General features: G+C 42.5%; 1 protein-coding gene across 4 annotated transcripts in view; it reads right to left on the reverse strand.

Annotated features, from left to right (window-relative positions):
- The window catches only part of LOC144599602 (allantoinase, mitochondrial), a 40386-nt gene extending 28641 nt beyond the window's left edge, over positions 1–11745 (reverse strand). The window contains exons 1-3 of one of the 4 annotated variants that reach the window (XM_078410674.1): positions 11573–11745; positions 3899–4050; positions 1300–1414 (exon numbers count right to left, since the gene is read on the reverse strand). In XM_078410674.1, the coding sequence (XP_078266800.1) occupies positions 1300–1414; positions 3899–4050; positions 11573–11722 (417 nt within the window). In that variant the 5' untranslated portion in view covers positions 11723–11745. Of the gene's footprint in view, positions 1–1299; positions 1415–3898; positions 4051–5463; positions 5673–11572 lie in introns of those variants that run through there. The other 3 variants (XM_078410675.1, XM_078410672.1, XM_078410673.1) reach the window with 3 other exon arrangements.
- Positions 11746–13398: the final 1653 nt, after the last annotated feature.

Here is a 13398-nt window from a genome sequence, read left to right on the forward strand (position 1 = left end):
GGACTATCTCTGACATCTCCCTCCCGTTTCTGGACCTCACCATCTCCATCACAGGAGACAGACTAGTGACGGACATTTACTACAAACCCACCGACTCGCACAGCTATCTGGACTACACTTCTTCCCACCCGGTCCCCTGCAAAAAGTCTATCCCCTACTCCCAATTCCTCCGTCTACGCCGCATCTGCGCCCGGGATGAGGTGTTTCACACTAGGGCTTCCGAGATGTCCTCGTTCTTCAGAAAACGGGGCTTCCCCTCCTCCATTATAGATGAGGCTCTCACTAGGGTCTCTTCTACATCCCGCAGCTCCGCTCTTGCTCCCCCTCCCCCCACTCGCAACAAGGACAGGATCCCCCTCGTTCTCACCTTCCACCCCACCAGCCAGCGGATCCAACATATCATCCACCAACATTTCCGTCACCTACAACGGGACCCCACCACTGGCCATATCTTCCCATCCCCTCCCCTCTCTGCGTTCTGCAGAGACCGTTCCCTCCGTAACTCCCTGGTCCACTCGTCCCTTCCTACCCAAACCACCCCAACCCCGGGCACTTTCCCCTGCAACCGCACGAGATGCAACACCTGTCCCTTTACCTCCCCCCTCAACTCCATCAAAGGACCCAAACAGTCTTTCCAGGTGAGACAGAGGTTCACCTGCACCTCCTCCAACCTCATCTATTGCATCCGCTGCTCTAGATGTCAACTTATTTATATCGGCGAAACCAAGCGCAGGCTCGGCGATCGCTTCGCTGAACACCTGCGCTCGGTCCGCATTAACAAAACTGATCTCCCGGTGGCCCAGCACTTTAACTCGCCCTCCCATTCCCAGTCTGACCTCTCTGTCATGGGCCTCCTCCAGTGCCATAGTGAGGCCCGCCGGAAATTGGAGGAGCAGCACCTCATATTTCGCCTGGGCAGTTTGCAGCCCGGTGGTATGAACGTCGACTTCTCCAACTTCAGATAGCTCCTCTGTCCCTCCCTTCCCCTCCTCCTTCCCAGATCTCCCTCTATCTTCCTGTCTCCACCTATATCCTTCCTTTGTCCCGCCCCCCTGACATCAGCCTGAAGAAGGGTCTCGACCCGAAACGTCACCCATTCCTTCTCTCCCGAGATGCTGCCTGACCTGCTGAGTTACTCCAGCATTTTGTGAATACAGCATAAAACAGAATCTGCCCAGAGGTGCTGTTAAGTTCCATCCTGACTTCGATGTCCTGATTTAAGTGACCCGTAGACAATTTGAGGGAAAAAGTAGACAGACCAATGAACAGTAAAGGTTTAATTATTTTTAAACTGTTTACCTGATTGCCTGGGATGACACCTCCCCAGAATCCAGTATCAACAAAACACTTGTCTCTGGCAGCATAGAGTTTAGTGTGGAAGTTTTCTAGTGTAGTTGTTGGCGGATTGCTGTTCCTACCATAATATGGAAACACAAAGATAGGACATGATGCTCGTTAGGGACTGATTAACAAACACATAATCCTCTGGATTAGAAATTACAAATCAGTGTACACGTTTAGTTCTTATATATTACTGGACGAGTACATCAGTGACTTTCACCAGGAATCCAAGATGAGACATTAAGGCCCAGCATGGTAATATTTGCACTTAAATTCAATTTAAAAGCAAGATTTTGGTATTAAAAACTGGCAACGGTTGTGGTAAGTATAAAATTGTTGGATTATCATAAAATCCAATTGGTTCATGTATACATTGTTTAGTGAGAGCTGCCATTCCTATCTAGCATGGTTAATGTGAATTCAGAACATAACACTGCTTCCTCAGAAGTCCAAACAGGCAATTAGTTGTATTAGACTGCAATACATTATGAAAAGATTACTTTGACCCAAACTTTGGATTCAGATATGAAGAAATATTCAAAGAGTCTTGATGACCTTAAAACATCATGTTCATTAACTCCAAGAACTTATGCCAAATTTTGGAGAATTGCCAGACTGACCAAAACATAAGAAACGGGACCAGAGGTTGCCCAGGAGCCCACTTCACCATTGAGCAAGAGCATGGCTGAACCAGTCTTAGCCTCAACATCACTTTTCTGCTTTCTCACCATGCGACTTGACTTCTGTGTTTCTATGTGTGTCATTCTCTGCCAAGAATAGAATCAATGACTCCATCCCCACAGAACGGGGAAGAGAGAAAACAGAATGGTCAGGGTGACAGGTATCTCTAGCGATACTTCCGGTCTTTTCTGATGCAATGCACCATGAAGATGGACTGGACAGAAGGAAGTGGCAAGCCTGAGATGGACTGGAGGACTGAACTGTTGTTGACCACTCTGCAGATACAGGCAGAGTGTTGCCATACCAGGCTAAGATGCAACCCGTCTGAATACTTTCTACAGCACATCTGTAGAACTTTGAGAGAATCCTTGTTGAAACATGCCAAATCTTTTCAATGCCTAACAAAGTAAATGCACTGATGAAGATGCTACCACTGTGTTGTTCAGTGAGATGCTCCAGGTGGGAATGTAAAATAAGATTCATGTAAGCTTAGTGCAAATGGGTGGCTGTTGGAATTCGGTGGGCTGAAGGGCTTTTCTGTACTGCATCTCTATGGGTCCACTAGGTGGCGCCATTGTCACCGTGGCATCTTACCAATTACCACTGAGGGCGGACTGTACTGGGCACAGACATGTCTGTCTGCACAGACCCCTGCCCTTGAAATCACAGGAATGAAGATGAGTTGGGGAGAATTGAGCTCCTCCCTGAAAGAGCTTTCTGAAAAAATGGTGATTTAATTCTAAATGTTTGGCTTCAGACAGTTAAACGCATTTTTGTAATTATAAATATTAAGATGAACACACCAATCTGACATAGCAAGACACTTGTCTTATCATATCATATCATATATATACAGCCGGAAACAGGCCTTTTCGGCCTTCCAAGTCCGTGCCGCCCAGTGATCCCCGTACATTAACACTATCCTACACCCACTAGGGACAATTTTTACATTTACCCAGCCAATTAACCTACATACCTGTACGTCTTTGGAGTGTGGGAGGAAACCGAAGATCTCGGAGAAAACCCACGCAGGTCACGGGGAGAACGTACAAACTCCTTACAGTGCAGCACCCGTAGTCAGGATCGAACCTGAGTCTCCGGCGCAGCATTCGCTGTAAAGCAGCAACTCTACCGCTGCGCTACCGTGCCGCTTGCGGGACACCTGCCTGCTCCGCTGAGTTACTCCAGCATTTTGTGTCTATCTTTGGTGTAAACCTGCATCTGCATTTCCTTCCTAGACACTAGAGTGGTTCAGACATAAAAAAACTAAAATACTATTAGATTTCAACACAAAGCCTACAGATTGCAGATTTGCAGGAACTAGTACATTGCCACGACCACAGTAATTCAACCAATTTTGGATGTTCAGGAACTAGTTTAACAGAAAGTGTGTTCAAGGACTTGACAACACAGCAACACAATGTGTGTTTAAGCAACATTTTAATTAAATAATTACATGTGGGTTCAAGTACTTGTCTAGCGCAATAACAAATAATTTGGGTTTACGGAGTTTTGGATGTGTAGGATCTTTTTATAATTTAGTAATAACAATCATGAGAAGCAATCAAGTAATACGGGGTCTCGACCCGAAACGTCACCCATTCCTTCTCTCCAGAGATGCTTCCTGTCCCGCTGAGTTACTCCAGCTTTTTGTGTCTATCTTCAATACAATGTGGGATCAGGTAGACTAACATTCTATAAATTTGAAGTTTCTAGTCTAACACAGTAACTGTATGTGAGTTCGGCAGAAGGCAAGTACATTTTGCAGTTTTAAGCACAAGTTCAACACAGTAACAAATTGAGGGTGATGGATGAGCCTGCTATACTGATACAGCAAGGAGATTGTTATTTTAAGTATTCACATTTGGTTCCTTACAGTGGCATGTCAATAAGTGTTGTTATTCCTCCGGCTGCTGCTGCCCTCGTCGCTGTCCAATAACCTTCCCAGTCCGTGCGTCCAGGTTCGTTGACATGGACGTGACTGTCAACCACACCGGGCATTACCACAAGGTCACCAACATCTAGCATCTGCAGAAAGATAATAATTGACAGAGATTAGACCAGGTAAATAACATGTAGGAACGGTATAATTAGTCATTAACCATTTGGTCTCTTAAATCCAAAAATCCTCTGAAATTATGGTGGACCGCTTTGGAAATGTTTGAGATTAGTTTGGGGTTCATAAGACAATAATGGAAAAAAACTATCTATGCATGGTGAATTTATGTCTCTACACCTTTACAGCAATAAACATTGTGCTATTTAGCAATATATATGTAACTTCCATTCATTGAGATTCATTTTATTTTTTAAAAGAAGCAATTTATTTTAAAGAAAAAACACGATTTTCCCAGGTCACAATGGAAACCCTATGAGGAATGGGCCCAACGGGTCCACTTGGTCTGGTTCATTATATGAGGTCAAAGCCAGTTCATCAGATTGAACAATTGGCATAAGGTCCAGTATATTCAAGTTGCAGCCCTCAGAATTTTTTAGATTTCAAGATTAATGATAAGGAAGTTTTAAACATAATAAAACCTGGGGTTGTGCAGATGAACTTTATTCTAAGACTAACTGTACTTGCGTGGACTTGTGAGGTGCGATGAAAAGCTGTATCTCACTATACAATAAAAGTCAATGAAACATAATAAATATCAGGAACATTAGCATTTCACTTTCTGCTATTAATAGATAAAGGGACAATAACCTTTTAAAGACAACTTTCACTTTAAAATTAAGGGTGGTGGCATATTAAAATGTTAAGCATTTATTCGCTAAATGTGCATGCTGCTCATTTATAATCCAGGCTAAATAAATTCAGTGAAACTCATTGTGTGATCCTGCCATACTTACCTGTAGTTTTAATCTTAAAATCTCTTCCTTTATTTTGTTACCACATACCACAGAGAAATATAATTGTTTTCCACATTCTGAAGCGACATACAGTATCTTCAGTTACTTTATGGGCAATAAACGAGTTCGGTATTTTGAATGAGCATGCGCAGGTCATAGGTGTCAGGGGCAAAACATTCTCGCCCGCCAGCTGATCTGTGTGTAAACAAACCTTCGTTTCATCTGTATTTCCCAGTTTTGATTTGTAGAAGTAAGAAAATACTGCTTTCAAAACTGTTAATTAGGTGTATATATATGTGGTCAATTTGTACAAAAATACGATGATTTTGTAGTTTTTATTGCTTTATGCTTCAGTGCGTGAGCAAGATAGTGACTGAATAACAAGCATTTTTTATTGTTCTTTGTTTTGAAGGGGGGTTGGAGAATGAAATGAAATGTATGATTTCTATAACTATCAAGAGATTTCTGAATGAGTCACAGTTCATCTCTGAGGCTAGAATATTTGTTGTGGTTAAAGTTTGATGCATGTTAAGGACAGCGTTTTCTATTTCAACCTGTTTCAGTGCTGTACAGAACGTGTTCTCTTACCCGATTGCAGACATGTTCGCTGCATTTTGTCTGAAATATTGAAATTAATGAAAATGTTGCCGTTAATTCGCAGTTCAGAATTAAGTTGGGGAGCGGGTCGATCCCGTGACGCGGATATGTTTTCATTTTTCGCCGGAGGGGCAAGGAAATCCAGCGGTGTTCGGATCCACAAACCCAGTGACATCAGTCTGAGCCGCCCGTCTCTTTAACACACTCTCCGGCACAATGTTCACATCTGCACATTCACAACTGCAGTTATGGGTTTAAACCAAAGATGGACACAACAAGCTGAAATAACTCAGTGGTTCGGTCAGATAACATCACTGAAGAAAAGGAATAGGTGTCGGGTCGAGACCCGTCTTCAGACTCTAGTTGTGGCATCAACAACTCACAGTATGTCTGAAATATAATTTATTTTAAATGAACAAGTAAATAAGTTATATTTCAGACACACTGTGAGTTGTTGATACCACTAGTGTTTGAAGGCGGGTCTCGACCTGACACGTCACCTATTCCTTTTTCTTCAGAGATGTTGTCTGACTGAACCGCTGAGTTACTTCAGCTTGTTGTGTGTATCTTCAGTTTAAACCAACATCTGCAGTTCCTTCCTACACAACTAGAGTCTGTATCAGGTGTTGGGCTGTTTAAAATGACAGTCATGTCAGAAAAAGATGAGACAAATCCGAATCCAGGGATCAGAGACTCTGAGTAGCAGCGGCCTCGGAGAACTTAACAGTTACTGAGCTTGGAAACTACACACAACCCCGAGAATCCGCAGCAAAGATCGAGTGAAGAGGAAAACCTACCCTAGGAACTGTGCATCGGGCCAACAGTTTCAGTTGTGAATGTGCAGATGTGAACATTGTGCCAGAGAGTGTGTTAAAGGGGCGGGCGGCTCAGACTGATGTCACTGAGTTTGTGGGTCCGAACACTTCGCTGGATTTCCTTGCCCCTCCGGCGAAAAATGAAAACATATCCGTGTCACAGGATCGCCCCGCTCCCCAACTTAATTCTGAAGTGCGAATTAATGGCAACATTTTCGTTAATTTCAATATTTCAGACAAAAAGCAGCGAGCATGTCTGCAATCGGGTAAGGGAACATATCACAAAATGCTGGAGTAACTCAGCGTGTCAGGCAGCATCTCTGGAGAGAAGGAATGGGTGATGTTTCGGGTCGAGACCCTTCTTGGGTAAGAGAACATGTTCGGTGCGACACTGAAACAGATTGAAATAGAAAACGCTGTCCTTAACATGCATCAAACTTTAACCACAACAAATATTCTAGCCTCAGAGATGAACCGTGACTCATTCAGAAATCTCTTGATAGTTATAGAAATCATATGTTTCATTTCATTCTCCACCCCCCCTCCAAAACAAAGAACAATAAAAAATGCTTGTTATTCAGTCACTATCTTGCTCACGCACTGAAGCATAAAGTAAGAAAACCTACAAAATCATCGCAGTTTTGTACAAATTAACCATATATACACCTAACAACCATATATACACCTAATTAACAGTTTTGAAAGCAGTATTTTCTTACTACTATAGCCTGGGGAGGAGCTGTGCTTCTAAATCAGGATGGGATGTGACTTGGAGGTAATTGTGCGGGAGACCATGCAGAGATGCCTTGGTTACCTGTCGTGCTTCCAGTGTCTGTAAGAGCCCTCTGGAACCTCATGAAAGCAAGATTCCCTTTTTATTTCTCATGTATTCTACATTTAGTTGTTTATTGTGAAAAAAATGGGATGTCTTTTTGTTGGTAATGCATCTTCAAGATGTTCAAGCTTATTATGGCTGTTGAATTATTAATGAACTACAGTCACACCAATGCATATGCACAAACAGCACGGTCCTCTTTAAATTGGATCCTTTACAACCCGTTGGAGGGGTAGCAGGCGCTGGTCACTGTGTGGCAATACACCTTTTTCTCACAACTGTCCTTGCTTTATGTGCTGTTATGCTGGAAGGAATTTAAACCAAACATTCAAACAGTTATTGTTGCTACAAGCTGAGCAAACTGTTGATTATGCTATATGTGACAGTACTGAGCATTGTGAATTTAGATGAGATTAGTGATATCCACCAGAAGCAATATCCACCAGAAGCAATACCGTTGAGCAAGAGGAGGACACCAGACACACTTATTGAATAAGATTTAAACAAGTGAATCATCTGACAACAATAAATTCAGTATTTAGTAATATCAGATTTTTTAATAGGTTTAGGCTCTTGATCACTGTTCCTGGAATGAGTATTAGGTAGTGTCAGATGAAGTTAGCACTAAGTTTCGCTGCAATGTTACCTGTACTGATTTATACTGCTGACACCATTGGTCAACGGATTACCTATCAAACACAACTCGCAGGAATTTCTAGAGGGGTTTCAGCAGTAGACAATGAATATATAAAATACTATGTGTTTTTCTCATTTTCCCTTTTCTCCAAAAACTCCAATAGGCAATATTGTTAATGACCTCATTCAAACACCTAGTCCAGCTTTTTCTCTTGTACACATGTTGCAAGGTTTATTCAAACAGGCCCATAAACTGGAGGCTCGAGGGGGGCAAATGAACTAACTCTCAACATACATGGACTTTATTCTGTTAGGAAATGCCTGTTGGTTACTTCACCTGTTTGTATTTTAGGCTTTGGGATTCTCTCCCTGAACCCCTGCTGCTCCAGCTCTTTCACCACATGGTGGGGCAAAGCACCTGTTTCTGTGCTGTGGGAAGAAAAGGCTGCAGGGTCTGTGCAGGAAAATGGTGCTGAGGTAGAAGGTCAGCAATAATTTTGACAAATGATGGACCAGGCTCAAAAGATCAAATGGCCAACCGACGTTTCTATTTCTGAAATCCCTTTTACCAACTTTCTTATCATATAAACCACTGTGCTAAAAGGGTAGATGATGCTCAGCAAAGATTAGTGGACCAAAGGGTCTGTTTCTGTGTTGTATCAACCATGACAACTGGTTGATACAAGTGGCTCAAACTTAAGTTACAGTGGAATGTTTTTGGATGCTTATTATAATAAAATTACTATTTAAAATAAATGTTATTGAAATGATGTTAAAACCAAGTGGATTGAGAGCTGAGAAAAGAATAAATCCAATTGGAAATGACACTTGGAAAGCTAAGGTGAATTCACTGAAATATTTTACATGTAAATGGTTGTCCTGGCAAGATCCTTTTAGCCCTACAGCTCATTTGGTCCCTGGATGTGCTGGAGATGGCAAAAGGGACATAAGATGTGGCAGCAGATAAAGAGAATGAGGAAGCAGAAAGTTAGCATGTATGAGGTTTGCGGGCACTGTTCATAACAGCTGGAATAAATAGACCTCTGCTGCCTTCTGCTGGAAGATGAGATCACATAGTGGTGCTGCTCTTGTGACTATAAATCTGAGATAAAAATAAAATGGTGGAAATACAGTTGACCAGGCAGCATCTGTGGAAAGAGCAATGGAATTAATGTTGATGACCTTTCTGTTCCACTGATCGGCCAAACCAGGTGCTTTGTGCACAACAGAATCTGCTGAAAGTATATGGATTGAGGAGGGGTTGGAGTCTGCTTCGAGTTGGATCTTTGATTGTCTTAGTGTTTGCATTCTCTCCATCAGTGAAGCCTGATAATGGAGACGAGAACTTCCATTGGAGCCAGAAACCTCGATGCTGCTGCAGAATGACAAAGTACCATCAAGGAAGCCTAAACAACTACTATACTCCGAACTCCTCATTTGAAAAAACATCGTGGTGTCTCAGTGGCCCAATGAAATTCTCCAGTTGATCAGTGGCTAATGGAACAAATGCCCTGCAGTGGTGTCTGCAATGGCCTCTGGTCCTAAATTATCCCACGAATGGAAACATCCTCGCCACATTTACTCTATCCAGGCCTCTCACTATTCAGAATGTTTCGATGAGGTCCCTTCTCTACCTTCTAACCTGCAGCTAGTACAGGCACAGTGCCATCAACCGTTCATCATATGTTAACCCAATCATTCCTGGGATCATTCTCATAAACCTCCTCTGGACCCTCTCCAAAGACAGCACATCCTTCCTCACACATGGAGCCCAAAACTCACAATAGGGCAGAGGGCCCCAAGGGTATGTACATAGTTTCCTGAAAGTGGTGTCGCAGGAATATATGGAGATGAAGAAAGCTTTTGGCACACTGGCTTCCATCAGTCAGGGTATTAAGTATGGAAGTAGGGATGTTATAATACAGCTATACAAGATTTGGAGTATTGGAGAAGTATCAACCCAAAACATCACCTATCCATGTTGTCCATAGATGCTGCCTGGCCCACTGAGTTATTCCAGCACTTTGTGTCATTTTTTTGTAAACAAGTTTCTGCAATTCCTTGTATTCCTTGAGTTCCTTGAGTATTGCGCTGTTTTAGTTATCCTGTTATTAGGAAAGATGCCATTAAACTGGGAAGAGTTCAGAGAAGATTTACGTACATGTTGTCAGGATGAGGGCCTGAACTATAGGAAGAGGTTGGGTAGGTTAGGACTTTATTCCTTGGAGCACAGGAGGCTGAGGAGTGATTTTATAGAGGTGTGTAAAATCGTAAGCAGAATAGATAGGGTGAATGCAGTCTCCCCAAGAAGGGAACGAGAAGGCATATATTTAAGGTGAGAGGAGAAGGATTTAATAGAACCCGAGGGACATTTTATTCACCCTAAGGGTGGTGGGTGTATGACAATAAATACATTTAAATGACATTTGGAGAGGTTCATTGATAGGAAAGATTTAGAGTGATATGGGCCAGATGGGGGCAAATAAGAATAGAAACAAACCTAACCAGTGCAAACAGGTAATCAAAATAACAGATCTGAAGAAGGGTCTCGTCCCGAAATGTCACTATTCCTTTTCTCCAGAGATGCTGTCTGACCCGCTGAGTTGCTCCAGCTTTTTGTGTCTATAACAAGTCATGTCTTATTAAGCATACTCGTTATTGCTACTCGATGGGTAAAATATTGCCTGGAAGATAGCCTGACACGGATGCAGAATTTCCAGCCCAACAATATCATGAGCAGCATGAGATAAACTTATCTCCCAGGATTATAAGTGTGGATAACTCAGATTTGCTAGGAGAAGCTGGTTGTAAGTGGGATCAGGGCAGACAGGGGTCAGGCAAGTGATTCTTTTCCCAAGCATAGGTTCTCCAAGCCCATCACAGAAAGTTGGCCTGTGGGTTTTGTCTTCCTGTTGATGGCTGCAATTGGCATACCTGATCACCCAGTTGCAGGACACTTTAATTCACCCTCCATTTCATACACTGACCATTCTATCCTGGGCCTCCTCCATTGTCAGAGTGAGATCCAGCGCAAATTGGAGGAACAGCACCTCATATTTCGCTTGGGCAGCTTACACCCCAGCGGTATGAACATTGACTTCTCTAACTTCAAATAACCCTTGCTTACCCTCTCTTCCCATCCATCCCCTTTCAAAGTTCTCCGACCAGTCTTACTGTCTCTGACTACATTTGTTGTTACCTCTCCCAGCTAACAATAATCTATTCTACATTTCCATTGTTCTCCATTCCCTTTGTCCTGCCTTCACAATTTACATTTCCTTATCTATGTATCTCCCTCTCTCCTGACATCAGTCTGAAGAAGGGTCTCAACCCAAAATGTCACCTATTCTTTCTCTCCAGAGATGCTGCTTGTCCCGCTGAGTTGCTCCAGCATTTTGTGTCTATCTTCGGTTTAAACCAGAATCTGCAGTTCCTTCCTAGACATTGGCTCTGATTACTTGGCCAAAGACCTTCACTTTTTAGTGGCATGAATGAACAGATCATTTTCCTGCTCCCTCCCACCAACTTTCATGCCATTCCGACCTACTGGGGGTGGTGCAGAGTTGTGTAAATATGGCACAAGACTTAACTTAGATCCCATGCCTCATAATGAACTGACCAATGGGATTTTTCACCCAGAAGCCCAGCTAAAATTGGTGCAGTTGTGTGGGAATAGAGATCATTGTGACCCAAGGCATTGAGCCTTGAAGCCACCAGAAGGATATTAGTGAACCATTCAGGTTTTTCATGAAAAGTGGGAAAGTATTATTTTCACATAGTTAATGTCAAACTAGAAAATATGTGTCATGCTCACCTGTTGATTGCACAGCTGATGAGCTGGGGTTAACTCAGTGTGAATGCCCACAATCTTGTCCCCTTCTATAATGATATCAGCTGGGCAGATGCCTGAATCCAGTACAACATTTGTGCTTCTCACCACTGACAGCTGCGAGCCCACTTCCATTTTGGAACAAAATGCTTCCAGACTCTCATGGATTCAATGCTCATGTGTCCAAGTGAATGAAACTGAATTATTAACAGAACAGACACTTGTGACTGATGAAGGCAGTCCGATGTATAATCAATGATTAACAACCACATATTTCTATATGTCAAAACAGCCCAAGAGAATTATTAAACAAAATATGGCTGAGTGTCATGTGAGACCAGGTGATCAAAGGTGGTAAAATCTTCCTTGATGAGCTCAGGATCAGAATCCAATACATCAAGCAGTTTGAAAAAGACATTGTCACAAGAAGAAATCAAAGCATCTGACAGTGTGGATAAGTGTGAGGTTATCCACTTTGGTGGTAAGAATAGGAAGGCAGATTATGATTTGAATGGTGTCAAGTTAGGAAAAGGGGACGTACAACGTGATCTGGGTGTCTTAGTGCATCAGTCACTGAAAGGAAGCATCCAGGTACAGCAGGCAGTGAAGAAAGCCAATGGAATGTTGGCATTCATAACAAGAGGAGTTGAGTATAGGAGCAAAGAGGTCCTTCTGCAGTTGTACAGGGCCCTAGTGAGACCGCACCTGGAGTACTGTGTGCAGTTTTGGTCTCCAAATTTGAGGAAGGATATTCTTGCTATTGAGGGCATGCAGCGTAGGTTTACTAGGTTAATTCCTAGGTTAGTCTGACCTTTCTGTCATAGGCCTCCTCCAGTGCCATAGTGAGGCCCACCGGAAATTGGAGGAACAGCACCTCATATTTCGCTTGGGCAGCTTGCAGCCCAGCGGTATAAACATTGACTTCTCCAACTTTAGATAGTTCCTCTGTCCCTCTCTCCCCCTCCCCCTCCCCCGTTCTCCCTCTATCTTCCTGTCTCCATCTATATCCTTCCTTTGTCCCACCCCCCTAACATCAGTCTGAAGAAGGGTCTTGACCCGAAAAGTCACCCATTCCTTCTCTCCCGAGATGCTGCCTGACCTGCTGAGTTACTCCAGCATTTTGTGAAATAAATACCTTTGATTTGTACCAGCATCTGCAGTTATTTTCTTACACTATATATATATATATATATATATATACACACACACACATATTGTTTCTTTCTTGTGATTTCCTCTAATTATTTGTTTAGCGATCTCTCTCTCTCTCTCTCTCTCTCTCTCTCTCTCTCTCTCTCTCTCTCTCTCTCTCTCTCTCTCTCTCTCTCTCTCTCTCTCTCTCTCTCTCTCTCTCTCTCTCTCTCTCTCTCTCTCTCTCTCTCTCTCTCTCTCTCTCTCTCTCTCTCTCTCTCTCTCTCTCTCCCCCTCCCTCTCTCCCTCTCTCCCTCTCTAGTGGCTGTCAAGGGTTTTTAACCAATTAATTCACCAATTCAATTTTTCTTGGCTCTAAGTATAAAGTTAAATATCTTTTCAATTATATTGTGGATACAGTAGTATTGTTTGCAAATGCCTAATCTCTGCTTCCATAACTTTTAAAAATAAAACAAAAAGAAATACGGCACGTGGAGGTGAAATTAAAATTAACAGAGAAAGCAAAGAACAAACAGTTCATTAAATATGATCAATTGGTCTGATACAGACAGAGTGGATCTCCAGTGCAAATATTCAATCAGTAACATCCAAATTTAAAGATCACGAAACAGCAACTTTTCAAGAAATAGTTATAAAAGTCAACTATCAACTTATCCAAG

Source organism: Rhinoraja longicauda, chromosome 13 (assembly GCF_053455715.1).
Source record: "Rhinoraja longicauda isolate Sanriku21f chromosome 13, sRhiLon1.1, whole genome shotgun sequence".
NCBI lineage: Eukaryota > Metazoa > Chordata > Chondrichthyes > Rajiformes > Arhynchobatidae > Rhinoraja > Rhinoraja longicauda.